The 27,972-nt window shown below is 33.4% G+C and overlaps 1 protein-coding gene across 1 annotated transcript; it reads left to right on the top strand.

The window, feature by feature from the left end:
• The first annotated feature begins 1,253 nt into the window (after positions 1-1,253).
• On the top strand, positions 1,254-22,399 carry LOC133175975 (sulfotransferase 1B1-like). Its single transcript, XM_061311136.1, has 5 exons — positions 1,254-1,416; positions 20,786-21,100; positions 21,327-21,430; positions 21,544-21,691; positions 21,835-22,399. The coding sequence occupies exons 1-5, from the start codon at positions 1,260-1,262 to the stop codon at positions 21,942-21,944; spliced, it is 834 nt and encodes a 277-aa protein (XP_061167120.1). The 5' UTR covers positions 1,254-1,259; the 3' UTR covers positions 21,945-22,399.
• The last annotated feature ends 5,573 nt before the right edge of the window (positions 22,400-27,972 follow it).

The following is a 27,972-nucleotide window of genomic DNA, read 5'->3' as shown; positions in this document are numbered from 1 at the left end:
GCACTTTCAAAGTACTATAGAATACAAACTCTCGATACAGAAAAAATTATGTTTCAAAGTATGCGGCGAGTGTTGAACTTTTGCATCTTTGTTGTTAGAACGACAGTGGAAAATCTGATCGGGATTTCAAAACTGCCTGTGTTCATTATAAGGAAACACGATAAGAATAAATTCTTAATCTTTAATTCCCTATGAATCACACATGACATTCACGGTATATGCTTTAAAACTCCCAGTTCATATATTTGGTTACATTGAATTCTCGTCATGCTTAATTTTCACTCGGCAATATTTGATCAATAATTATGATGAATTGGGTTTGGTATTTAACCCCTGTTATAAATACTTAGCTATTTAAACCACCCATAAACGATAAACTTTAGTTAATATTATGTTTTTAAATGTTTCCATTTATTTCTTGGACCTGAAATTAAACTTAAAATAGAGATATTAAATAATCATTATCTCTAAAGTTCACGTCACACAGCTTACTATGACGTCGTATTGTACAGGCAAGTAGGATATCTGTGTGCAGCCTTAACATACCCACGATGCTACAAAAAAATTAATTTCTTTTCAAGGTTAGATAGTTTTTTTCACTGCCAAGTATGCAACATTTGATGAAACAATCAATAGTACGAGTGCTATAATTGTTAACAAATTTTAAAGGGTGTTCTCTCTTTCTTAAAAGGAGCAGTGACTGTTAATTTTCAACATTTAATTTGGAATCAATCCAGACATTTATGCATTTGAAAATAAGTGCTGCATTTATTAGGGGAAAAGTATCAAAGACAATGGGTTATTGATCGAAGCAGCTTAAAAATTTTATAGTTGAATGTTTTTTCATTATTTATTTTGTTTAAAAAGTGATTCCTTACGAAAGGCACTGTAAAACGTACTTTTTACATGGGGCCAATTCATTTCTCTTCAATTCGCCGGTATAAAATTACGCGAATTTCTTGGATCTGCCATTGTGTGTTTTAAATGCACATTAAGTGCAATGTGACAAATTTCCGCGGAAAATTTGTGACATTGCATAAATTATTTACAGTCGGGAAAAAGTATGCCTACAGAATTACATAATATTTGACCTAAATTATTGTGCAGAACGGTTAAGTGTTGTTGGTAACAAAACCTTGGAACTGCCTAAAACTTGTTGTTTTAGCAATTAAGCACGTCTGGACTGAAAGGGTGAGAGAAGAGTGGGTCAATCTAACTTCAGTTTTGCAAGTTACTTTGATGAAACAGTTTATGATTTTATGATGACGACAAAACAAAAGTTAACCGTAGACGGACTGCTTTTTCCAGCATTTTCGTCATTTCAAACCCTAAATGACGCCCGAAAACGAATTGCAGATATTGTAAATTTACCTACGAGGAAAGATGACGTTTTTGTTATTGGCTATCCAAAATCAGGTACGTTTTTATTAATGAACATTTTTAAATAACAGACGAGATTTTACTGATACAAAAAATGTATAACTATTGATACAAAATACATTCTGAATTTCGGGAGTTTCGGGAAAATATTGTTTTAATATATGAGTATATAAATATTTTTTTGTAAATTTGAAATGCGTTTTAGTTTAAAAATAAAACACATTTTCTTATTATTAATCTACTTGTATAAGTGGATACACTTCTGTAGTTCGGGTATCGAACAACTGGAAAAAGATCAAAGAAATACATATAGTTTCTTTATGTGGTCGAATATGAACCTTGCAATGAAAAAAATATGTCTTAACTTTTGATTTGCAATTTAATAAATAATGCCATGGATCTCTATCTTTCTAATCCATGCGTAAAAGAATCATTTGATAAATTGACAATAGGATATTGCATTCTATGATAAAATATTTGTTAATGAATTTCTCTTGTACACACATCAAACTTGGGGAAGGGGGAGGGTAGTAAAAATAGCGGAAGATGTCAATATTCAGTCCATAGTTTAAGAGCTATGTTTGCAAAGTCTGACCTTCAGCATGACACTTTAGATTGAAAAATGAATATTGAATTTTTGAATGGACTTTAGAGCTTGAATACTGTTCTTTATCCCCATATTTCATATAGAGGGAAAGTGTCGAAAGTCATTTTGATTAGCTTTATGAACTTAGTATTATAGTACCCGCAACGTTTTTCTTGACAATTCTATCGTGTGCATTTCCTGTAGTATCGTGCGTGTATCTTATCAAGTTTTCCGTTTATCGTATCGTATATTGCGTTTATCAGGTTTTGGGTTTATCAGATTTTCCGCTTATCGTGTGCATTTGGAAGGCATTTTATTTTACCACCCTTTTCACGAAAAAGATCGAGGTATTCCTATCTACATAAATTGTGGAATTAGAAAAAGAAAAACAGTAATCCACATTGTAAAAAAAAGTATAGACGGAAAGCACGATAAATGTAAATTGGCACGATAGAGAACCCTACTGTTCAATGGCCCTGAGTGAAGAGTAAAGGTCTAAATTTGAAGCCCTTCACCGGCAAATGGTTACTTCTCGATATGAGTGAAAAATTCTCGAATGGGACGTAAAACAACATACAATCAATCAATCAATCAATCAAATGAAAGAGAGATTATTTACTGAAAAATTAGTTAAAGTTTGGAGATGTTATAGTTCGATAGTTGTTTTGATGATTTATATATATATATATATATATATATATATATATATATATATATATATATATATATATATATATATATATATATATATATATATATATATTGTTTACAGAAAATAATTGATGGAATAAGAATAAATAAAATTTTTTTTTGTTATGCCAAAGACTGCTTTTATCCCAGGAAGAAAAAATGTAACAATAAATTTACGACGAATTTGATGAAATAATGAATAAGGAAACTTGGTTTTATTTACATTTTAAAGTTCTAATTATACCCTTTTAAAAGGAACTCTCACCACTCCCTCCCCCCAGCCGGAAAAAAGAAAATATTGAGTAAATTAAGTTTTAATGTTTAAACTCAATTTCCTTATAACAGTCTGTAAAGGTCCGCTCCTCGGTAGAGATCATTAAATTTTTTACACTATATATATTACGAAATTCATTTCTTCACGTTGTGTATTTATACCAGTTGATCACTCGCAGAGTATACATATAGTATTATTCAATCGTTGTTTTGATCAGATTAATATGTATAGTAACAATATAATACTTGCTATGATTGTGATTAAATAGTCGGTAAATAGTTGTAAAAGATATTGATTATATGCTGTCAATCGTATATTATTGTTTTGGAGTCGGGTTCACTGTATTTCGACCCGGTCTCGATCTCGATAGCATGTTTAATGTCATTTATCACGTTTCATCTTTGAACACTTCATTGTCATTGTTTATATCAACTTAATAAAGTAATAGCTACTTGTACTTATCACATTTTGGAAGATAAAATCCCATTTTTGTGGGTTATTAATGATTCTCCATTAGAAAACTTCACTGCGTGCACTTTCCCTGATTTGCTTATTCCGGAAGTGGCGTAGGGTCGTTTCGGGTCAGCGATTGGTTAATTGTGGTAACCAGTGGGTACAGTAGGAGTATATAAAGAGCCAAAAATTCGTCTGCTAGAGAGAAGGGGGGAGAAGTTGGGAGGATAACTGAGGCCTCCAAGTCGTAAACTTTTGAAGTTCTCCCATCATATGCATTTTAGAGGGATGGCAGACCTAATGCAGACCAGATGGGTAATTATATTAGTCAACTTATATTAAATAGAGACGCTGAGATATCCCTGTGGGAGGCCCATAAGTAGAGTTGGGAGACCCATCCCACTCCCGTACGTCAACTTTATTTAGAATAAATAATTAAGTCAGGATAAAAGTTCAACAAATAAAATTTATTTACACTATGTACAATTTGATATGACTATTGTAATAATAAAAATCACAATATCTGACACCAAAAAGTAATGTCACTCCCACAACCCGTTTGAATAATCTAAATCTCCCAAAATAATTATAAATATTAGCTACTTGTACTAAAATATACTTTCCTTAATTTAATATACTTTATTTATGCCTAACCTATAAGTCCTATATAGTTTTATTAATAAATTGTAACTCCCATAAATTCTCCCATAAGTTTTCCCGTCGATGAGTCTCCCAACTCTACTTATGGGCCTCCCACAGGGATATTTCAGCGTCTCCATTTAATATAACTTGACTAATATAATTACCCATCTGGTCTGCATTAGGTCTGCCATCCCTCTAAAATGCATATGATGGGAGAACTTCAAAAGTTTACGACTTGGAGGCCTCAGTTATCCTCCCAACTTCTCCCCCTTCTCTCCTTAGCAGACGAATTTTTGGCTCTTTATATGCCTTTACTGTACCCTGGTTACCTCAATTAACCAATCGCTGAACCGAACCGACCCTACGCCACTTCCGGAATAAGCAAATCAGGGAAAGTGCACGCAGTGAAGTTTTCTAATGAAGAATCATTAATAACCATACAAAATGGGATTTTATCTTCCAAAATGTGATAAGTACAAGTAGCTATTACTTTATTAAGTTGATATAAACAATGACAATGAAGTGTTCAAAGATGAAACGTGATAAATGACATTAAACATGCTATCGAGACCGAGACCGGGTCGAAATACAGTGAACCCGACTCCAAAACAATAATATACGATTGACAGCATATAATCAATATCTTTCACAACTATTTACCGATTATTTAATCACAATCATAGCATGTGTTATATTGTTACTATACATATTAATCAAATGAAAACAACGACTGAATAGTAAAATATGTATACGCTGCGAGTGATCAACTGATATAAATACACAACGTGAAGAAATGAATTTCGTAACATAGCCCCCTCCTGAAGAAAACATTCGTCCTGAATGCAACTGGACATGGGTCTACTGATATCATTACTTGCAGCTATATATAAGTAAGTATGAATTAATGACAAAAATACAATGTATATGTGCAATGACATGTATGCATGAAATGACAACAAATGACATTAATGAAAAAAAAATGGTAACCAATTGTATCACTCTTAACTTAATTTCATCTTTATACAACATAATTATAATACATGTTTGGTAATGTACAAAAGAATTAACAATATCTCTTCCATCAAGTATCCATATATTAAAAACAACAAATGCAAAATCAAAAGAAATCTAGTGGGCTTTAAAATACATATAATTCTCCTACCATCAATGCATAATAAACACTTCACTTATGAATGGTTAACATGAACATATATTCAAACAGAAAATTAATACCTTGACTTCATTATAGCATTGAATATCATACACAAATCACACTTATTCCTCTAAAAATTCCTTATGTCCCAAGATCATTACAAACATTTGACTTCCAATTATCTCAGCTAAAGTCTCTAACCTATAGAAAACGGCTTCAATGTGTATCTTACGTAATGTTCTGGCATCACTGGGCAGATGACAGTTGATGTTCTTGGCCCCGTCTCTAAGTATTATATCGAAATACGTAGAGTCTCGGTCTACAAAATACACATTTAGGTCCCCTCGGTCACGAATGGTGTATGATGGCATAATATTAGGGTCCTCCATCATCCGCGCAAACAACGAATCTGGGTGGTTCCTTACTGTGGCACTTGTCGTTACAAATAATTTCCCTCCTACATCTAGTCCAATTCGTTCCTGCGGTATTGTGGATGAGGGTTGCACGCTACTGGGGAGAGATGCTTGGATGGAGGCGTCCTTCTTGTCAAACTCCCTATCGGTGATGGTGGTAACCGTCCGAATAGGTGTTGAAGTTGCCGGTGGTTCGTCAATGGAGACATCCGGAGACAGAAGGGCCTCTTCCTCTGAGGAATCACTCAGCGTGTCTCCAAAGATTCGCTTAAAGGACTTCCTTGTGGGTGTCCCAGGAGTTGATCGGCTCTTGAGTGGTGAAGTTACAGGTAGGACAACTGCATCAACTGGCGGGATGGGGTTCTGTGCTGACGCAGTGTTCTCGGAAGGCACGGGTGGTGGCACTGGAGTGGACCTCTTCGTCTGCTTCCTACCCTTCTTTACCCGATGCGGCTCTGTGAATTGGGACCTCCTCTTGGCCTGGCCTGGATGGTATGGCTTTCGCTGAAAACCAAGGGGAGCTCCTTCATGAAGGGCACCACGTGCCTTCCCCTCCCGCGCTGTAACGCCTCGAGTTCCTTGCAAGTGTTAAGGTGGATTTTTTTCACTCTCTGTAGGGTCCTCCCCTCGCAACCATGCTTCTGGTCTTTACGGCCCAGGATCATTCCACAAGTGGCGCACTTAAACACAAAGCCGGAATGGACTGCCGTCATATGACGTTCACAATGACTTTGTTGGGTGAACTCTCTCTCCCACTACTGGACGAAAAAAGTGCTGAGAATCCCAAATTTTACTGATAATGTTTGATAATTACTGATACGGTGCTGTTCTTGCTGATAAATACTGATATTTACTGTTATTATTACTGTCGTTGCTGATAATTTTAGTTGTTTCTGATAAATACTGATAATTACTGTCGTCTTTACTGTGGAGTCTGATAAATACTGATAAATACTGTTGATGTGCTGTCGATGCTGAGATTTACTGAAAATTACTGTGGTCATTGTTTTTAATCTGGGAAGAGACTAAAATAACCTAAGAAATGATTATTTGTTTTAAAGAAAGTATTATATCAACAAATTCATTAAAGTATTCTAACAAAAAAAAATATTCTAGAAAAAAAGGACACTTTTTATTTGTTTTCATATTTCATGTATCAATTTTATTATAATCATTTTTACATCATAATGTTAAAATTAGATCATAAATGTTTGTGTTTTTCTTGACCTTTATAATTCTCCTTTCACAAAGTTTTCAATATATGCAGAAAATAATAATTGTTTGTTATTGCAGTGGTTTTTCTTCCCAAGTACTTTTTAAAACAACTTTTTATTTTTAAAGGTTAAAAAAAAATCCCATCTCATATCTTTTCCACGTGTATTTGTATTGTCATCAAAAGCTTTTAGAGAGCATCTTTAATATAGTCAATGGTTGTTATTGTCAATTTATTTTTTCGTGTGGAGAACTGAACCTGTATGAGCTAAATAAGTTGAGACCCCCCCCCCCCCCCCTCTATTTACATACAACTCTCATTTTAAGAAGACACTTTATAGCCAGTATTAAATATATCTCACAAAAAAAATCTATTCTGATTTTATGTTGTGTACACTATGTCCTTTTATTGAAGAATGTGACAGGTTTCAATAATAAAAATAAAACATCTTTAATTTGTAGAATAATCTGTTTTATATACATACATGTATAGCCAGTGCGCTCTAGTTCTCTGATTATGTCCTCGATGCGAATTTGATTTTATTGTGTGGTATCGACGCTTTCTATCTTTCGGGTTTGTTTTTTTTTTTTTTTTTTTTTTTTTTTTTTTTATTTTAACTGTTAAGCCATCAGTACACTATAAATCTTATTCAGTGTGATTTTCAATCAATGAAATACACGTCTTTCTTTAATTCTTTGTTAATAGTACATAAATCTGCGTAATGGCTATGGACATACGCCAGTATCAGGGAGATCAATTAAATAACTGCTTATGTACATGTTGTACGCGGTCAGTCAGTTTAAAAAAACAAAACAAAATAAAATAAAACAAAACTTGAAGTTACTTTCGTCCATGAATGCCGTCTAGCTAAATTGCTGTTCTGGAACACACATGTCAACCACGTGTACAAGTTCTACTTTCGTTTTGAGAATCGGGTCAATTATTAGTACATTTTGTGTATCGTGCGACATGAATTTTGTAAAATTAGAAATAGTTTTGTACAGAGATTATAATGTTTTTTCAATTCCTTTTTCTGCTTGTCGGAGACCTTTGTATAAACGAACAGTACAGGCTGGGCGCTTACCAACTTGATTATGCTTTATTGTAGCACAAAAAGGGGGGTGGGAGATGAAATACTGTTAACTTAAAACTGATACGCGCAAGGTTGATTCCTTAGTTTTATGTTTAATAAGTCATACATGTTATTATTACTTATTACATATTTTCTATAAACATAAATAAGATTATTTCAGAGAATCAATGAACGATACCAAATTCAGAACTATAATATTTATTCATGAATGCGATAAACAACGTCATGTTACTGTCATTCAAAATTCATATAAGATTTTTTTTTCACGGATCCTGAGCGATGTGGAGTTTAATTCCCTGTTTCTGAACTGTGAACAGTTAATGCTAATATAATTTCAATAATTGCTTTCAATAAACCATTTTTTTTTAATTTATATGTACATTTTGCATGTTTTAATTATAAGATGAAGTCAAATGTTCCGTATCAATTTCTCGTCTCCGTTTCACGGGCCCCAAACCATCGTTAACCGAGATTCAGAATTGAAAATACATGTAACCCCCTCCCCGGGATTTTCTTTTAAATTTATCTCAAGCATGTCAAGAAATGTGCATAAAACTAACAAATAAAATTAAATACTGAGCAAAGATAGATTTATGTGAATTAAAATAATTATTGAATATTAAGTCTGTACAATGTATATGTATGTAACTTCATTTCTTTTTTTTTATCTTAGTACTGCAATGTCCTATTTTGCTAAATAGTTTGTTTTGTTTTGTTTTTTCAATTTTCAATTTTATTCGTCAACAAATTGAATATAACAGGATATTTTTTTCCGTGCTACCGTAAAGAAAGAAAGTACATGTACAGTGTAGGTAGTTTGTTTATTATGTACACCGGTGGCCGCAGACGAGGAACAATAGGTAATTAGTGCCCATTGTTACGCTGACCACTACAATTTACATGGAATATACAAGTTGTACCCCGTTCTACCGCGGGGCGGAAGACCTGTTCACAATACAGCCAAATCAGAGACTGATCTTCGATTTTTGATCAATGAAGATCAATTTATTCCATGCAATTTTTGACCACACAAGATTAAAATGAATCAATTTGATCATATACGTACATGTACTTTACTAAGTAAGCATATTATATTAGGTCTCATTTCTTATTTCATATTCCATAAAATAAAATTAATGAGATTTTAAAACTTATTGAATAAAAATGTTTCGTGTCATGAAATTTTAAGAGACCAACATCAAAATAACATAAACACATGTGTACCTTCGCTCTGACACGGGGGATTCTGACCATGCACTATTTTTTAATCAGCCCCCAATCTGCCGGTTGCACATGTATGTATCGTGTACATGTAGATGTAGAAGAGATATTCTGGAAGAATCTAAAATGCTTATATTACGTTCAAATAAATAAATGAATGAATGAATAAATAAATAAATAAATGAATGAATAAATAAATAAATAATCTGTGTCTCCAGATTGAACATATTCACCTCTGTTTTCATCTCTTTATTAAATTTAAAAATGCATAAAATTTCTAGTTTTCGAGCAAATTTTCAAATATCTTGACAGAGACCAGAAAACCGAACATTTAAAAATGAAAAAAAAAATAAATGTCTTTGAGAAAGAAAATACAAAAATAGCTATATGAAAGGTCATATTTAAAAAGAAAATGTCGTCCTCTCTTGACCAATTGTCGGAGTGAAACCGTGCGAATCAAACTTTTCTTACCTGCAGGAAATATTTTTTATCCCGATTTTTTTTCACCCGTTAAGAACTATTTCTTATTATTGAAAAAAAAAAACCATCACGAACCTCCCTACCCAAATAACTTGGAGTCGGGAGAGGGCGGCGATGAATCTTTTTAAAAGATAGCCTTATTTTCTTTTTATTTACAGTACATTAATAAAATTCCATTTATCTTGCTTACAGATAAATTATACTATTTTCATAGATTGGTAGAAAACATTTGCTTAATATACGCGGAAGGTTTCGTTTATTTATTGTCAATATTTTTCACAACCGTATTGTAGTAAATGAGATCAGCGTAATTTTTGTCACTAGCAGAACATTTAAAGAAAAATGAAAATGTAATGATAATTTATAATTAAAAGAAAGAAGGTTTTTACAGCTCTCAGTTCTTCTTTACCCCTTCCCAGCTTAAGAACAAAGACCACAGTAATTATCAGTAAATCTCAGCATCGACAGCACATCAACAGTATTTATCAGTATTTATCAGACTCCACAGTAAAGACGACAGTGATTATCAGTATTTATCAGAAACAACTAAAATTATCAGCAACGACAGTAATAATAACAGTAAATATCAGTATTTATCAGCAAGAACAGCACCGTATCAGTAATTATCAAACATTATCAGTAAAATTTGATATTCTCAGCACATTTTTCGTCCAGTAGTGTCCTCTTCACAAAGGCCACATCTGAATCTTTGGACCTTCAAAGTGATAAAGGGATACTTAGTCCCTTTTTCTGTGATAATATCCCAAAATATCAATAATGGGCATAAATAATACTGCAGAAAATGACCTACTAAAATTTATGACAAAATGATGAGCTATTTAATATTCCCTAAGCTACATATATTTCTAGGAAGATCCCATATTACTAGTTTGGTTTATTAATTCCTTTGTAAGGCTTCAACAAATTATAGTGAACAACCTTGGCTTTGCTTTTTGTCGTTTTTCTAATTTTGTATATAACATCGTTTATTCTTCTCAGGATTAAGTAAGGTCCTAACCAATGACATTGGAGCTTTGATGATCCCATTTTATTAATATTATGGGCAGAGTACCATACAAGATCTCCCTCTTCATAACTTTGAAAATTTATTTTTGAGTTGTATTCTCTTAACATTTTTTCTGTAGCTAAACCCATTTTATTCCTAGCAAACTCATGTATTTTATCCATAGTTTGAGACAATTTGTAAGCATATTCTGACATTTCTAATGTACTTTCAGGTTATAGCCTTCCCAATACTAAATCAGCTGGGAGAGAAACATGACTACCATACATCATCTCACATGGACTTACACCAGGTGACTCGTGCTGGGCGGACCTATAGCTAACATGAGTAAGGATAAATGTTCATCCCAATCTTTTTGATTTTGGGAGACAAATGATGCTTACATATTTTCTATTATTCTGTTTGCCCGCTCTACCAAACCATCTGATTGAGGTCTATATGGTGAGGTTCGGGTTTCTCAATGCCTAATATCCGACACATTTCCCTAAATGCATCTGATTCAAATGATTTTTCCTGATCGCTATGGATTTGCATGGGGGTTCCAAAAATACTAACTATTCTATCAATCAACTTTTGAGCTACTGTAATGGCTTTCTGGTTACGTATGGGTACCGCATCCACCCATTTCGCAAAATAATCGCCCATAACTAAGATGTAAAGATTTCCCTTATTGGATTTGGGCAATGGTCCCAAAATGTCAACTGCTACCCTTTCCAAAGGAGCACCAACCACATATTTTTGAAGTGGGGCTCTTATTTTCCTATTAGGGGATTTTCTAGATTCACAAATGTCGCATGTTACACACCAATGTTTTGTATCAGTTCTCATTTTGTACCAAAAATATCTTTCCCTTACTTTAGATAGGGTCTTTTTAATACCTAAGTGACCTCCTGTAGTACTGTTATGTAACAGGGTCATAACTTCTCCCACTAAAGCTTTTGGGATGACAATACAATATTTCTTATCTAACCCATCTTGAACGTAGTACAGAAAATTGTGTCTGTACTCTAAGTATTCAAACCTTACCCAGTAAAATTTGCAAGTTTCACTTAAATGGGAGTTATCTTCTTTTGAGTTCCATCTTGTACCCACTTAATAAAATTCTTTAAATCTGGGTCTTCATTTTGATATTTTACTACATCAAAATTTTCTGTGTTACCTATACTTTCTTTATTTTCAGGTACCTTTTGTTTCGACCAATTTCAACGACTGAACATTTTTGTGTATATTCTTCAGGTAGGTATTTTACCTCTGCTTTAGCACAGTATGTGCACTCTACATCAGCACAAGGTCTACGGGATAAAGCGTCTGCGTTCCCATGCAAGCGACCTGGCCTGTGCTCTATTTCGAATTGGTGAGAAGCTAATGTCTCTAGCCAACGGGCTATCTGACCTTCGGGATTCTTAAATTTCAGAAGCCATCGCAGTGAACCATGGTCTGTTCTGATTTTAAATACTTGTCCATAAAGATAATGGTGAAATTATTTGATGGACTGAACAATGGCTAACAATTCCCGTCTAGTCACACAATATCGGCGTTCAGCCGTGTTAAATAGTTTACTATAATAGCATATGACCTTTTCTTCTCCATCTTGGATTTGTGATAGGACAGGCCCCATACCCGTATTTGAGGCATCCGTATCTATGACATATTGTCCCTCTTTCTTAGGATAAGAAAGTATTGGGCTACTGGTTAAAGCTCTTTTCAACTTGTCAAAGGCTTCTTGACAATCTGAGTCCCATACAAACTTTTGGGATTTTTCTGTTAACTTGTGCAAGGGCTTAGCAATAATAGAAAAACCTTGGACAAATTTCCGATAATAGGAGCAAATGCCCAGAAAACTACGGACATCCCTAACATTCTTAGGTATGGGCCAATCTTGGACCGCATTGATTTTGTCAGGAACAGTCTTTATTCCCTTTTCATTTATAATATGTCCCAAGTATGCTACTTCCCTCTGTAAAAGTTTGCACTTTTTAGGGTTGATTTTAAGGTTTGCATTCTTTAATCTACTGAACACTTTTTCTAAGTTCCTAAGGTGTTGGGAAAAATTAGGGGCTAAGACAATAATGTCGTCAACATATACCATGCAAATTTCCCATGACAAATGAGAGAGTACTTTTTCCATCAGTCTTTGGAAAGTTACCCCCGCATTGCACAAACCGAATGGCATGACAGTAAAATTCCAATGACAACCCCCGGAATTGAGAATGCTGTTTTGGGTTTATCTTCATCTGCTACCTTAACCTGCCAATATCCACTTTTCAAATCTATAGTCGAATAGTATTTTGATCCTGAAAGGGCATCCAAGATTGACTCTATCCTAGGAATAGGGTGACTATCCTTTATAGTAACTTCATTGAGTTTTCTAAAGTCTATACAAAACCTTATTGAGTTATCTTTCTTTTTAACTAGCACTATAGGGGAGCTCCAGGGACTATCTGAATCTTTAATCACTCCCTTAGCTAACATTTCTTTAATTTGCCTATTAACATCTTGCATTTTAGCAAGAGGGATTCTTCTTGGGGCTTGTTTAATGGGTCTACTATCCCCGAGTATCTATCCTATGCTCTGCCATATTTGTAAGTCCCATATCTTCTGAATCTTTAGAGAAACAACCCTGATACTTTACACGTAAGTCCTCTAATTGTACTTTTTCAATTTCGGTTATCCCAATACATGACTCTTCATACAAATCTTTCAGATGTTCTGGTAATTTAGTGGGGGTATCTACCAAGCTGATTTCTGATATAGCGAAATTATCACCTCTAAACATAGAGATTTTTCCATTGCCCCCATAAGACTATGTTTATGGAGTTCGATTTCCCTGTCTGACACATTCATGACTTTCAATGGGATTATCCCAGATGTGGGGTTAACAAGTGCTCTAGCCACTAACACTTCATGTTTACCCATAAATTCTATATTTGGCTCTACTAATGCCTCATCCCATTTAGGAATAGAATCTAATATTCTACCTTGGGCAATAAATTCTGAGTTGGGAGGTACTTTCACGTCCTCCATTAATGCAACTCTAAATGTGTGATCTACCTCATCACTACTATATCTAAAGCAAGGGATTTCCTGACCCTTAACACGTAAACACATCTTTTGAACTAATATATCACATGAATGTTCAGTCATGAAGTCTAAACCTAAGATACCATTGTACCTAATATCAGCTACTATCACTTTGTGGGTGATTTCATTTTTCCCCATTTTAAAATGGACTTCACACTTCCCACTATTTGGTATTGGGTCTCCTGTAGCAGAGACTAGTTTCACATCATAGGGTTCTAAGAAAGGTGCTTCCCCATCCAAATATTTCTCTAAAAAGTGGGTGTTAATAATGGTAACATCTGCCCCAGAATCTAATAATAATCTACATTCTTTCCCATTGATATGTGTGGGAACAAAAATACCTGATTCAATTTGGTTTGCATTATGAACAACTACTTTTGTAGCCTGAGTAAATGTTTCTTTTGGGACAGAGTTTTCTCCCTTTTCCCTCTCAACCTTTTCACTCTCATTTCCCTCATTTGAGGTCAAAAACATATCATAAATTTTTGAATCATATTTAATATCACTAAAATTTTCTTGACACTTTGTATCATTTTTCTGGGGTTTCATTTTACTTGCTTCTAATGGAGTGGGTCTCCCCCTAATGTTTGCCGATTTCCTACCCGCGAAGTCGACACGGGACGGTTTCCTTGTTGTTTACAGGTGTTTGAATTTCCCTGTTTAGGACTTTGGTTTGGGGCACTCCCATTTTGGGTTTTCCAAGAATAGCTACTCCTATTTTCCCTCCTGTGGTTTGGGCCATTAAAATTAGATTTTTGGGCTCTCCAACCAAAATCTCTCTGGTTATTTCCCTGATTCCCATTTTCCCAATTTCCCCTTCTAATAGGTGGGCTGGGATTCTGTCTACTGGTTGTTTTTTCCTAACCTTTCTATGTTCTCATTCAATCTCCCTAACAACTTTGTCAATGAATCATGGGTGTTACTACTCCCACTAGAATCTATGGCGTTAACACTGTTAAACTTTGTACCTTTCTGTGTATCTGCCAGCCTATAAGTTTCTAACCTAATTGCAAGAGTTTCTGCTTCATTTATATCCCTAGGTCGGGCCTCCCTCAGGCGCAGCCTAATGTCGGGATCTCGTAACGCGTCTATAAATTGGTCTAATGCTAATACATTAGTGAGACTTGGCTCAGCGCTGGGATAGGCTTGCCTGGTTAATTTCTTTATTGCCTGGGCCAGTTCAGAGATGCTCTCATTTTGACCCCTCACCCGGGTTTTTAATTTTCTCTAAACATTTCAGATCTTTCTGTTGCCCCAAAGCGTCTTTTTAATGCTGTTATCAGGGTATTATAATCCCTTCTCTGATCTGGGTCCAACTCTCCCAACAAACCACATGCATCTTTAGCTAAATGACCCGCTAACTGTAAAGATTTGGTTCTATAATCCCAATTATTAAGGTCGGCGACTATCTCAAACTGGGAGAGATAATCGTCAAAGTCCTCATTCCCATCAAATATCCTGGGTTTGGCCTTTTCTCTGGGGGGATCCCTAGTGGGCGTTAACACATTCCTATTCCCATTGTGATTGGGAGTGCTAAATCTGTTCATACTGGGTACATTAGGTAACTGATGGTAATCTCCCATCCCTGACCTTGATCTTGAGTCTTTCCTACTAATTTCAGGGAGGTCACCCATAAAGTTATATTGATCATCAATAATCCCTCTATTCATCCCATTAGCTCCTCCCAATCTGTATTGGTCAAATGAGCTTGGGTATCTATTTTCCCTAAAATTGTCCTTACCTAAATGCGATGGCATTTGATATGGGGGTCTATCATTTATGTGGGCATCTTTTTACCCTTGTTTGATCCCGTTCCAATAATGGGATTCATGTTTAAACTTCAAAATTTCTTTCTGCATATTTCCTAACTTCCCATCAATTTCTTCCCTAATGCTTACAAATTGCTCTCCTATCCTTCGATTCATCTTTGCAAATTCACAAGAAAATTGCTCTTGTAAAATTCTAACTAATGAAACATTTGCATTTTCAGGTATGGGAGAGATGGCTGCTGAGATACCTTCTGCAGGAGCAGGGACTTTCCCATTTTCCATGACGGATCCAGTGGGACTAAAAACTTGCTGACCTATGGGTCTGAAAGTGACTTCCCCAGATTCTTCTAAATCTCACATTTTCTGTGTTTAATATTTTATTGTACAATATTAATTTTGAAATGTTTGTAATATTTTGAATTAAATAAAGCTAACCGGAAATGCGGAAAATTCTTCCCTAACAAGGGATTGATCTCACTTCTGACACCAGTGTTGCGCCTCCCACCTCGGGAGAGAGTGGAGCAACTATGTGGGCTATCCACTCCCGTACGTCAACTTTATTAAGAATAAATAGTTAAGTCAGAATAAATGTTCAACAAATAAAATTTATTTACACTATGTACAATTTGATATGACTATTGTAATAATAAAAATCACAATATCTGACACCAAAAAGTAATGTCACTCCCACAACCCGTTTGAATAATCTAAATCTCCCAAAATAATTATAAATATTAGCTACTTGTACTAAAATATACTTTCCTTAATTTAATATACTTTATTTATGCCTAACCTATAAGTCCTATATAGTTTTATTAATAAATTTTAACTCCCATAAGTTTTCCCGTCGATGGGTCTCCCAACTCTACTTATGGGCCTCCCACAGGGATATCTCAGTGTCTCCATTCAATATAAGTTGACTAATATAATTACCCATCTGGTCTGCATTAGGTCTGCCATCCCTCTAAAATGCATATGATGGGAGAACTTCAAAAGTTAACGACTTGGAGGCCTCAGTTATCCTCCCAACTTCTCCCCCCTCCCTTCTCTCTAGCAGACGAATTTTTGGCTCTTTGTATACTCTTACTGTACCCACTGGTTACCTCAATTAACCAATCGCTGAACCGAATCGACCCTACGCCACTTCCGGAATAAACAAATCAGGGAAAGTGAACACAGTGAAGTTTTCTAATGGAGAATCATTAATAACCATACAAAATGGGATTTTATCTTCCAAAATGTGATAAGTACAAGTAGCTATTACTTTATTAAGTTGATATAAACAATGACAATGAAGTGTTCAAAGATGAAACGTGATAAATGACATTAAACATGCTATCGAGATCGAGACCGGGTCGAAATACAGTGAACCCGACTCCAAAACAATAATATACGATTGACAGCATATAATCAATATCTTTTACAATTATTTACCGATTATTTAGTCACAATCATAGCAAGTATTATATTGTTACTATACATATTAATCTGATGAAAACAACGATTGAATAATACTTTATGTATACGCTGCGAGTGATCAACTGATACAAATACACAACGTGAAGAAATGAATTTCGTAACATAGTCGGGTTCATTGTATTTCGACCCGGTCTCGATCTCGATAGCATGTTTAATGAATAAGGGAACTTGGTTTTATTTACATTTTAAAGTTCTAACTATACCCTTTTAAAAAGAACTCTCACCACTCCCTCCCCCCAACCGGAAAAAAATCTCACAAATAAAAAAAATGAAGTAGACATAAAAGGAGGGCTGTTATATGAAAATAGAGTAAATTAAGTTTTAATGTTTAAACTCAATTTCCTTATAACAGTCTGTAAAGGTCCGCTCCTCGGTAGAGATCATTAAATTTTTTACAAAATATATATTGTTACGAAATTCATTTCTTAACGTTGTGTATTTATACCAGTTGATCACTCGTAGCGTATACATATTGTATTATTCAATCGTTGTTTTCATCAGATTAATATGTATAGTAACAATATAATACTTGCTATGATTGTGATTAAATAATCGGTAAATAGTTGTAAAAGATATTGATTATATGCTGTCAATCGTATATTATTGTTTTGGAGTCGGGTTCACTGTATTTCGACCCGGTCTCGATCTCGATAGCATGTTTAATGTCATTTATCACGTTTCATCTTTGAACACTTCATTGTCATTGTTTATATCAACTTAATAAAGTAATAGCTACTTGTACTTATCACATTTTGGAAGATAAAATCCCATTTTGTATGGTTATTAATGATTCTCCATTAGAAAACTTCACTGCGTGCACTTTCCCTGATTTGTTTATTCCGGAAGTGGCGTAGGGTCGATTCGGTTCAGCGATTGGTTAATTGAGGTAACCAGTGGGTACAGTAAGAGTATATAAAGAGCCAAAAATTCGACTGCTAGAGAGAGAAGGGGGGAGAAGTTGGGAGGATAACTGAGGCCTCCAAGTCGTTAACTTCTGAAGTTCTCCCATCATATGCATTTTAGAGGGATGGCAGACCTAATGCAGACCAGATGGGTAATTATATTAGTCAACTTATATTAAATGGAGACGCTGAGATATCCCTGTGGGAGGCCCATAAGTAGAGTTGGGAGACCCATCGACGGGAAAACTTATGGGAGAATTTATAGGAGTTACAATTTATTAATAAAACTATATAGGACTTATAGGTTAGGTATAAATAAAATATATTAAATTAAGGAAAGTATATTTTAGTACAAGTAGCTAATTTTTATAATTATTTTGGGAGATTTAGATTATTCATATTCGGGTTGTGGGAGTGACATTACTTTTTGGTGTCAGATATTGTGATTTTTATTATTACAATAGTCATATCAAATTGTACATAGTGTAAATAAATTTTATTTGTTGAACATTTATTCTGACTTAATTATTTATTCTTAATAAAGTTGACGTACGAGAGGGGAAAGCCCACATAGTTGCCCCACTCTCTCCCGAGGTGGGAGGCGCAACAATATATTTTTTAAAAAGTTACATGTAGTAATTTCATGAATTTATCTGGCCTTAATTTGTCGTGCATAGTCTCTTTAAAAGTCGTATCTACGCTTTAAATTATTAGTTTTCGGATGAGAAAGCATAATGTCTGTCCATAAGCATTTCTAAAAAGTGTTCCTGCTTTAGTTTTGGTCCAAAAATTACTAAAAATTTGCCGAATTATATCGCCTGACGTCGCCGTTTTTGACAATATCCAGCTAATAGTGTTTGTGCATATAAAGTCAAAATTCTCTTATTCATAATGTCAGAGTATTGATTTTTTTTACACACGAGAGCTCTAGATCATCTATGGATGTAATTTTGGTCACATTATATTTCCGTATAATCTGACATAATAAAGAAAACATCGCTGTCAACGCAATTTTTGAAAGTCAAGAAATTACCGTGCGCCGACCACCGACATTTAACACCCTTTCAATGTTCTTTCTAAATGCATATGACATAACAACCTTAAATTATTTAGCCAAAATGACGTTAATATCATTTCCCAACATTGCTTTAAATATGAATAATTTTGGTTAGGTAGTTTATGAAATATTTTAAATGTTCGCGTTTTTCTGGGACAACCCTCGTATGTGGTTTAACTCATTTCACTTATACAAACATGACTTGTGTTCTTTTTTCACGAATTATAAAAAACTGTATCATTTCAGCTTTATTAATTTTCAGGCCTATCTAAACTGGAAAAATAACAGAAGGAGACGTGATTTGTTTTTATTAAGTAACAAGCAGGTACATGTATTTGAGTCGCTTACGCCATTGCTGCAGCTATTAAACATACACAAAAGTCCAGTCCAGCGAATGCCAAGAAGAACAATGATTATGCAAACTAAACGATGTCCTTTATTTTGGAGAAAACAAATGTATAAATATTGCATGATTTTCATACCCTGTTAATGAGGTGGAATATGTATGCATTTCTATTGGTAATAAAGCTATGTTTAGAAAACGGAAAATAATAACGAATTTTCATGCTTTGTATCATTACTTCTGCTTAATATACACATGTAAATCTAATGTAGTAATGGAACACATGAAAATTAGTAAAATTAGCAACAAGTCTTCTATCAGTATGTTTAAATATTATCAAAGGGAAAAAGAAATACATTGCATTTATAAGTAATGAATAATGAATACATACATGTACGTACATAAATAAAATTTATTAACGAAATAAAAAAAGAAAGTTATTCAAGATAAATATAATATTTTGTATAACACTTATCTCTACTTTAATTTACCAATCATGTATCCTATCAAGTTTTGCGATTCTCAGGTATCGTGTTTATAATAATTTGCGTTTATCAGATTTTGTGTTTATCGGTTTTGAGTTTATAGTGAAAACTGTTAATCCTGTCGTACCCTATGTGAACTCTATTGTATCGTGAATATATCCTATCGCATGGTATGTGTATGTAATATGGAGATGACAAACGTAATCAAGCTCAAAAGTCCATTGAAGCAATACAAATCGGGAGCAGCCCCTCCACCTGCCGGTGGACAGCTGCAAATTTTGACCTGTACTCGGCAATCAGGTCCATTGAGCAGTGAGGGATCTTTTACAAAAATAGGTCTGCTAATAACGGGGCGCAATTAGTACCCGTGAGAAACCTTATAGATTGTTGGAAGACCTGACATCCAAAAACTACATAGATATCGTCAATCAGAAACTCAAGAACATTTTTAATATCTACATCAGAATACTTTTGTGTACAATCAGAATACTTTTTAATAAAATGATTTTGCAAATGAGCAATGACAAGGTAAGTAAATCTACGAGTTCCATTTTTATTGAAGAAGCAGCTGTTTAAGATGTAAAAAAAAAAAAACCTGGACTTTAATATTTTTGTATCCTATCCTATCGTTTATCATGTGAAGAATAACGTTGCGGGTACTATATTAGCAATTAAGTAAAAGTAGGAGATACTCATACATGTACAATTATTTTCCTTCTGACGATTTCATTTTTGATTGGTTGCAGCACGACAAAATGAAAACGATAAAAAAATATTTAATGTTGAAAGTACAATAACATATAATTGTAATTAATTATATTGGCAAAATTATGCATTTTTGAGAGGCCCGAAAATTCACTGAATCTATATGCTCCATTTAATATAATAGCACTGTCTTCTAGTTAATGGAAAAGAAAAGATGATTTAACAAAGAATATCATTACATTCAAAAACTTCTTTTTTATTATATGCTTAATGATGATTTTGGGTGTGTGTGGGGGAAATGAAATTGGACATCATGATAGTACTTCATCTATTTTCAAAAAGGACACCATTGGCTGCATGAAATCGTGCCCCGCATTCAGAATTCATGTCTGGACACCCCTCACAAAATGATAGACACCTTCCTAGAGTATATGCCAGATCTACAGGAATTGGAGAATCTTCCTTCGCCTCGAATAATGACTTCATGTGTCCCAGTTAAATATATTCCAAAGGAAAATAATGGGAAAATTATCCACCCCATTCGTAACCCGAAGGACATTGCAGAGTCTGCTTTTTATCATTTTACAACCGACCCAATAATTAAAGACTACTGGCTTCCAGATTGGCCAAATTTCTTTGACGATTTCTTACGCGGGGGTAAGTTGAAGTCATTGTTGTTTTCTGACAAGATCAAGTCGTTATCATTTGACCATTACCATCACAGTGGTGCAATTACTTGCGCTTTGTCCATAACCTTGTAGTTTCAATATGCTTTGAAAACAATGATACTACGAACGCATGAATAGATTACCTGAGAAATTATAAATGTCATATAATTCTTTGTTGAGATAGTAGTATTCATTTCATGTTTTATTTTAAACAGATATTTATTATGGAAGTTGGTTTGAACGAGAGAAAGAGTGGGAAGAGGCAGCACGACGAAATCCCCAAAAGATTTTGATTGTTTATTATGAAGATCTTAAGAAAGTATGTTCTACAAGTGACATTTTGTATTTATTTCCCTAGGCGTGCTGTTGAACTTCATGCTGTTTATTCTTCAAAAGATACTGGACCTATGTTTGTTTTAATGTTTACTGTAGAATGGTATGGAGACGATGCGACGAATATCCAATTTTCTTGGAACCTCGTCCGATCCTACATTTCTTCAGGCTGTTTATGATGAATGTACCTTTGAGAAAGTAAAAGAAAGAGAAAAGGATACAATAAGGAGCTTTATCTACCGAAAAGGTTGAAACTAAAATACTCTAAATTTAAAGTGAAATAAAAAAAAGCTATAAATCCAGTTGATAAATATGAAATGCATGTGAAGTAAAAGATACAACCTTTAATACATGTAGTACACATTCTGAAATATCGTGTTCATACTACAGGAGAGGTTGGTGATTGGAAATCGATGTTTACTGAGGAACAGAATAAGAAGTTTGATCAGGTCTTCAATGAAGAAATGAAGGACTCAAAATTAAAAATACAATGGGAGTAAATGGTTTTTAATAATTTTCGAAGGACTTTGTATATTTATCAATTTTTCCCGATATTCAACTTGCAAAGGATGCTTATGTTTCCCATATAACCAATTAATATTAACAATATATCAAATGAAATTATTTGGAAGCATAAATTGTAATTGTGTGTGGCATTTGTGCGTCACATGTACTCAGTAAAATAAAGAAAAACTGTATAAATAAGAAATATTGTTTAATTAATTCGAAGTTACCATATAAAGAGTTATGTTCTGCATTTTTTCTGATTATTTTACCAAAAACAAAACTACAACGCTAAGAAAGATCAAAACCAGTTCTGACATGATCACAAATACATGATACCGCTAACAAAGAAGACTTGAATAAAATATTTTATGTGTATGTACATTAAAGATTTATTAATGTTAAAATTCAACAGAATTTATTTTGAAAAAAGTCTAGAAAAAAGAATTGACTATCCAAAAAAATTATTTGTTAATCTTTTGTGTACTCTTTATCTTTTCAGATTAAATGTTCATGCAGCCTTTAAAGCACTTATGTATATTTGCTATTATATTCGCAAATGTTTAATAATATGATGCATCAGAATAAAAGTGTGCTTTTGAACACATTTATGCTTTCTTTAATTGATTTAACTGAGAGGACTAGTAGTATGTAGTTCCGCCTGGTTAATTAATAAGCTAGTCTCTACTGTTTGATCCTTGGCTAATATTTTTTAAGTTTTAGGATATCTCATTCATCCATCCACAGTCATTTTTTATGTGTCACTATTTGTCATTAGAATACAAAAACAGGTCTGCTTATAAAGTAGGTCAGTAAGTGATCATAGGGATTCCAACGGATTGTTTGAAGAACTGGTCTCCAAATACATCAAAGAAATTGTTAATGAGAAACTCCAACATCGTGTTAACTAAGCGTACTTATCTATACATGTAGAATCACAAAAAGAAATTAAAGTAATTTTGTAGATGATTTGTCAGTTAATAAGAAAATTTCTAAGCTATTTTTGTTGAAAAAAGAGTTGTTAATGATGTCAAAAGGACTAATCCTTAATTTGTAGAGAGGAAGGGTTGTATAAAATCTTGAAATACATATTGTGATGCCGTTGATTATGAAAAAAAAATATGATTTCGAATTCTCTAAAAGTAATGATTTTACATCTACACAGCAGTCTATATACGGTGTTTAGCACAGTGAAGCTCAAACGGCTATTCAATTGTAAAAAGCTCTTGAATGTTATTCAACGCTACACCCGGAAATGTAATACTATATGCTACCTCAAAGAGTTGAAAGGCGATATGTTATATAGTTTTCTTCACCCTGATAAGTAAAATTATCAAATTAGGACATCTAATGGTCTAATCTACTGATCATTCATGTACTGTAGGATAGCATGTCAAAAGTATTATTTTATCTAGTAAATGAATTATATATATATATATATATATATATATATATATATATATATATATATATATATATATATATATATATATATATATATATATATATATATATTAGGGATGTCAAATCGGTCAATTTTTGATAATCGGTTACTCGGACGTTTTTCCGATCGAGTACCCGGGTACTCGGTAAAGATGTAAATACAAGCGTGTTAATTTTCTTGAGCCCCGTTAAATTCCGTTTAACCCAAAAGCTGTTTTTTCACGTTTATTAATGTATATAAGCATCGATTCCAACGTAAATGCTTTTTGGTACTAAATGTATTTATCAAATAAACACAAAAGACACAATTATTACATCAAAAATTACAAATGGGGTACGGTTCTTGTTTAGGATCTACTTCATCAAAAGGAGGACAATCTGTTACGCATGTTTGTTATTATTAGACTAGCCAAAGAGAAGGAACGGACGTTGTCGGGATTGCTAGTCTAATATTCTGGTAAGTTTAGTGTATAAGGGGGAAACAATTTCATATGTTGATTGTTTCCCCCGTAGACACTAAACTTACTACACAAACTGACTTTCAACATTATTTTGAATCTTTAGTTATTTCTAAATATTTCTTCACTTTTGAAGTGGGTAGCGGCATTTCTATGCATGTCCAATTTCGCTGAGTATATTAACTAAATAATTTAAAAATGATTTAAAATTAATATACAATCCATGTCCACTGAAAACAATCAATGAAGCCATCCAAAAATTAATGGCCACAATAGGTGAGAACAGCTGGGTGACTGATCACTAATTACTGTATATACACAGCCACAGGCGATAATGGGTGTTTTACTGGGGTAGAAGGCTACACGCTATTATTATCGTATGCATATTTAAGTTAATTTTTGATAAGTTTTTGATAAAAATAAGTACTTTGAAATAAGAAAAAAATGCACATCCGAGTAACCGAGTACCATTTTTAGTATTCGATACTCGGACGTTCGATCGAGTACCCGGTTAACCGGGTACTCGTTGACATCAATATATATATATATATACAATATTGAAAAGAAATATCACAGTGTCCGGTAATTAATATGAAAATAAAAAAATAACAAGGCAACAATGTTAGTAAAACGTAAGCGCTTTCATTACTTCTTCAGACGTTTTACATTCCAAAACAATTCAAACATGTGACGTAACACATCTTTCAGAATTATATTATCATAACAATCAATTGTTTTGGAATGTGAAACGTCTGAAGAAGTAATGAAAGCGCTTACGTTTTACTAACATTGTTGCCTTGTTATTTTTTTATTTTCATATATATATATATATATATATATATATATATATATATATATATATATATATATATATATATATATATATATATATATATATATATATATATATATATATATGGACCGCTCTCTGGGAAGAGGGGTCTTAATGACAAAATTTTCGAAATTGACTTTTTCAAATATTTCAAATCTACAACAAATTTAGGACACACAGTCAAAATTTGAGCATTTAATTTGCTATACTTTTTAAGCTATGCGTATTTTAACACAACATGTCGTAATGAAAAGATAGCGTCATTGTCGTTATTCAATAACGTCATCTTTGTTTAAAAAAATGACGTCTTAAAAACACAGACTTTCAATAACGTTAACTTTGTTAAAAAAAAATGACGCCTAAGAAACAGAGACTAAGATTAATTTGATGATAAAATAGAATAACCTAATTTTTTCCTTACATTTTGAATAAAAATATCACGAAGCACATTTATTAAATTATAAATTGTGTGTATCTGTACATGTTGCACAGCGAATGACATTATGTTCATGTATATCAAATTAATTTCATAAAGGTAGACAACAAATCTTTCTTTCAATAAATGTTGAAAACGACTAATAAAATAACTATGATTACAAAGAAATAGGAAACTAAATACAAAACAAAGCTAAGTATCATTACATGTACGTTATTCAAGCGGTTAACAGGCCCGATGGGAAAATGCATGCGAGCGTCTGCGATAAAATATCTGGTCTATTCTGGTTACAATTTCTCGTCTTTTAAAATGCTGATCTTTACTTCTGCTATGAATGAAATTTATTCTTCTACGGACATAATACCAGGCTCTGTACTTTGAAATCAGTGGTAATTTTGTATTTCTCGTAGAGGCTTAGAAAAATCTCCCATTCCAGCAACTGTCATGCAGGGTACTCGGGAGCTAAGATTGCGACTGAAAACTGGTCCACAACTGTTTCTGGCCCATGAGTATTTGTACCTTCACACACTATAGTCTGATAGTTTCATGTTAAGAAATTTAAAAAAAAAAAAGGGGGGGGATATCGTCTATTCGGAAACCAAAGATCTGGATTTTGCAGAGTCTTGATTATAGGGAGGCCCCATTTGGAGAGCATAGCGAGGTATAACTCGATGGAAGCGGAAAATTAGTTTTTGTGATGTCACTGTACAATACTTGTGACCGTGTCCGAGAGAAGTTTTAAGCGTTGAAACTGCCAAGCTTCTGTAAATAAACCAAGCTAACACGCATAAATTTAACATGCTATATATAATTTTGAATATGTTATTTTAAAAGTGTAACGAAATAAGATTAAAGTAGACTTAACATGTTGTACACAGGCTGTAGGAGGTAATTTTAGTTGAAAGGGGAGGGGGGATCAGCTTAACAGAAAAAAGTTAACAAACTAAACCAGAAAAAGTCACATTACTTTTGAGGTGCACATCTGTAACTTATCTTTCTATTCTTTTGTAAAGTATTTACTGGTAAAGTTTTTAGGGGTAAAACTTTTAATAAACTTTGTTTTCTATTGTGAAGTACCCTGGTATATAATGGTAAATTATTGCACCCTCCCCTTCTCCGGTTGAGTTACTTTTCGGTATTTGCTTTATTTAAATCAAATCAACCATCTTTGAGACACTTACAATTTTTTGTGTGAATATCTTTGCTTTTGAATTCTTGATAAAAGTACAGAATAATAAGAATGACAAATTTGACGGAGAATGTTTTTAAAAATATAGGATTGCCTGTGATATATCAGTATCCTACTCTCTCTATCCCTCTTTTGGCTTTACACCATTATGTATCGGAATCAAGCCAGGATCCAAGATTTTTTTTTTCCAGAGGGAGGGGGGGGGGGGATTCCACACTAGTAAAAAAAAATCATAACCATAGTTTTTTTGGGTTTTTTTTTCTTTTTGGTTGACTAGCAAAAAGAAGCAAACAAAAACGTACACCCCTTTCAAACGTGAAAAACTTATTTCGTAAAGGTGGTGGATCAGGGGTGGGGATGTAGAGGTAGAACCGCTTTCCTTCACTTCTTAAACTTCAAAAGTATTATACATGAATAAATATCGGAAAACAAAATGAATTTCGATCCGCCAACTAACAAAATGCTGCATAGAACAGGTTGATGTATGTTGCGTGAACGCACAAAGATATTAAAAAATAATCAATTGCAAACTTATTTAATATTGTCAATTTTCATGTATATGCAAACTTTCAAAGAACAAACATTATACTTACTAATAATTCATCGTCCATTCTTCTGTCTGTGGTTATCCCTTCCATGCCTTCACTCGCTATACTTTGAGGTCTGGCTTTAGTGACGTCATGTAAATAAAGATGGCTTTTGTGATGTTTGGTGGATCATAATACTTTACATTCACAGAGGCGGGTTTACGTATAAATAAGAATTTATGACACATTATTTGTTTCAGCGTGGGGTTTTAATTATTCATTTTACTAGGATATTAAAACTAGCGAAAATAACTGAACAAAAGTTTGTTGAAGATATTTGTATATTGTGTACATTCAACAGCTGTTCAACTTTGTCAGCGAAATGCATACGTATGTAGGATTCACAAAGGTATAACAGTAAATACAAAGTAATATATTAGAATACCCCTCAGTGGTAACTTGAGAAAATATTTTTAAAATGGCAAAGAAACGTATTTTACACACGATACGACGATCATAATACACATCCATTTATACTTTCACTCTGAAAATAAAACTGAACAAAGGAAAGTGAAAAGGGAGAAAAAAGGAACATGTGCGTTTTAGACGCGAAATTTTGACGTCACAATAAACACGTTTTTCTCAACGTCAATGCTTATGTCATTAAGCCCGGTTTTGTCAGAGAGCGGTCCATATATATATATATATATATATATATATATATATATATATATATATATATATATATATATATATATATATATATTACTCCTAAGATACAAGGACACTTAAAAGATGAAATGTTTGATTGTTATGATAATATAATTCTGAAAGATGTGTTACGGCTTACAGCTGTCTATGTTTAGCGGCGTAACATTGTGGGGCTCCTTAATCTGAATGTTGAATGAAAGACAACAAGATATAAATTGTTTTTATTATTTTATTAGATTTTATTCAAATAAATATACACGAAACTCTTATTTGACTCTGCAGTCTGCACCTGAAATAAAAATAAACCAATCATATTTTCCACTAAAAATGTTAATTCTTAAACCACCCTTAAACAAACCCTTTAGTAAACACAAATAGACCTAATACCTTTAGGCCTAAGTTAATAGATTGAACTAGTGATTTCTTCA

This window comes from Saccostrea echinata, unplaced genomic scaffold (assembly GCF_033153115.1).
Source record: "Saccostrea echinata isolate AGI-Se365-2 ecotype Australia unplaced genomic scaffold, CSIRO_AGI_Sech_v1 ptg000064l, whole genome shotgun sequence".
In the NCBI taxonomy this organism is placed as follows: domain Eukaryota; kingdom Metazoa; phylum Mollusca; class Bivalvia; order Ostreida; family Ostreidae; genus Saccostrea; species Saccostrea echinata.
This window is presented reverse-complemented; position numbering and strand designations above follow the sequence as displayed.

Bases quoted from the DNA above. Each gene is read 5' to 3' on its own strand.
- LOC133175975 (XM_061311136.1), top strand. From the start codon at position 1,260: ATGATGACGACAAAACAAAAGTTAACCGTAGACGGACTGCTTTTTCCA. The intron at 21,101-21,326 runs GTAAGTTGAAGT...TATTTTAAACAG, and splicing joins TGACGATTTCTTACGCGGGG to ATATTTATTATGGAAGTTGG. The intron at 21,431-21,543 runs GTATGTTCTACA...TGTTTACTGTAG, and splicing joins ATTATGAAGATCTTAAGAAA to AATGGTATGGAGACGATGCG.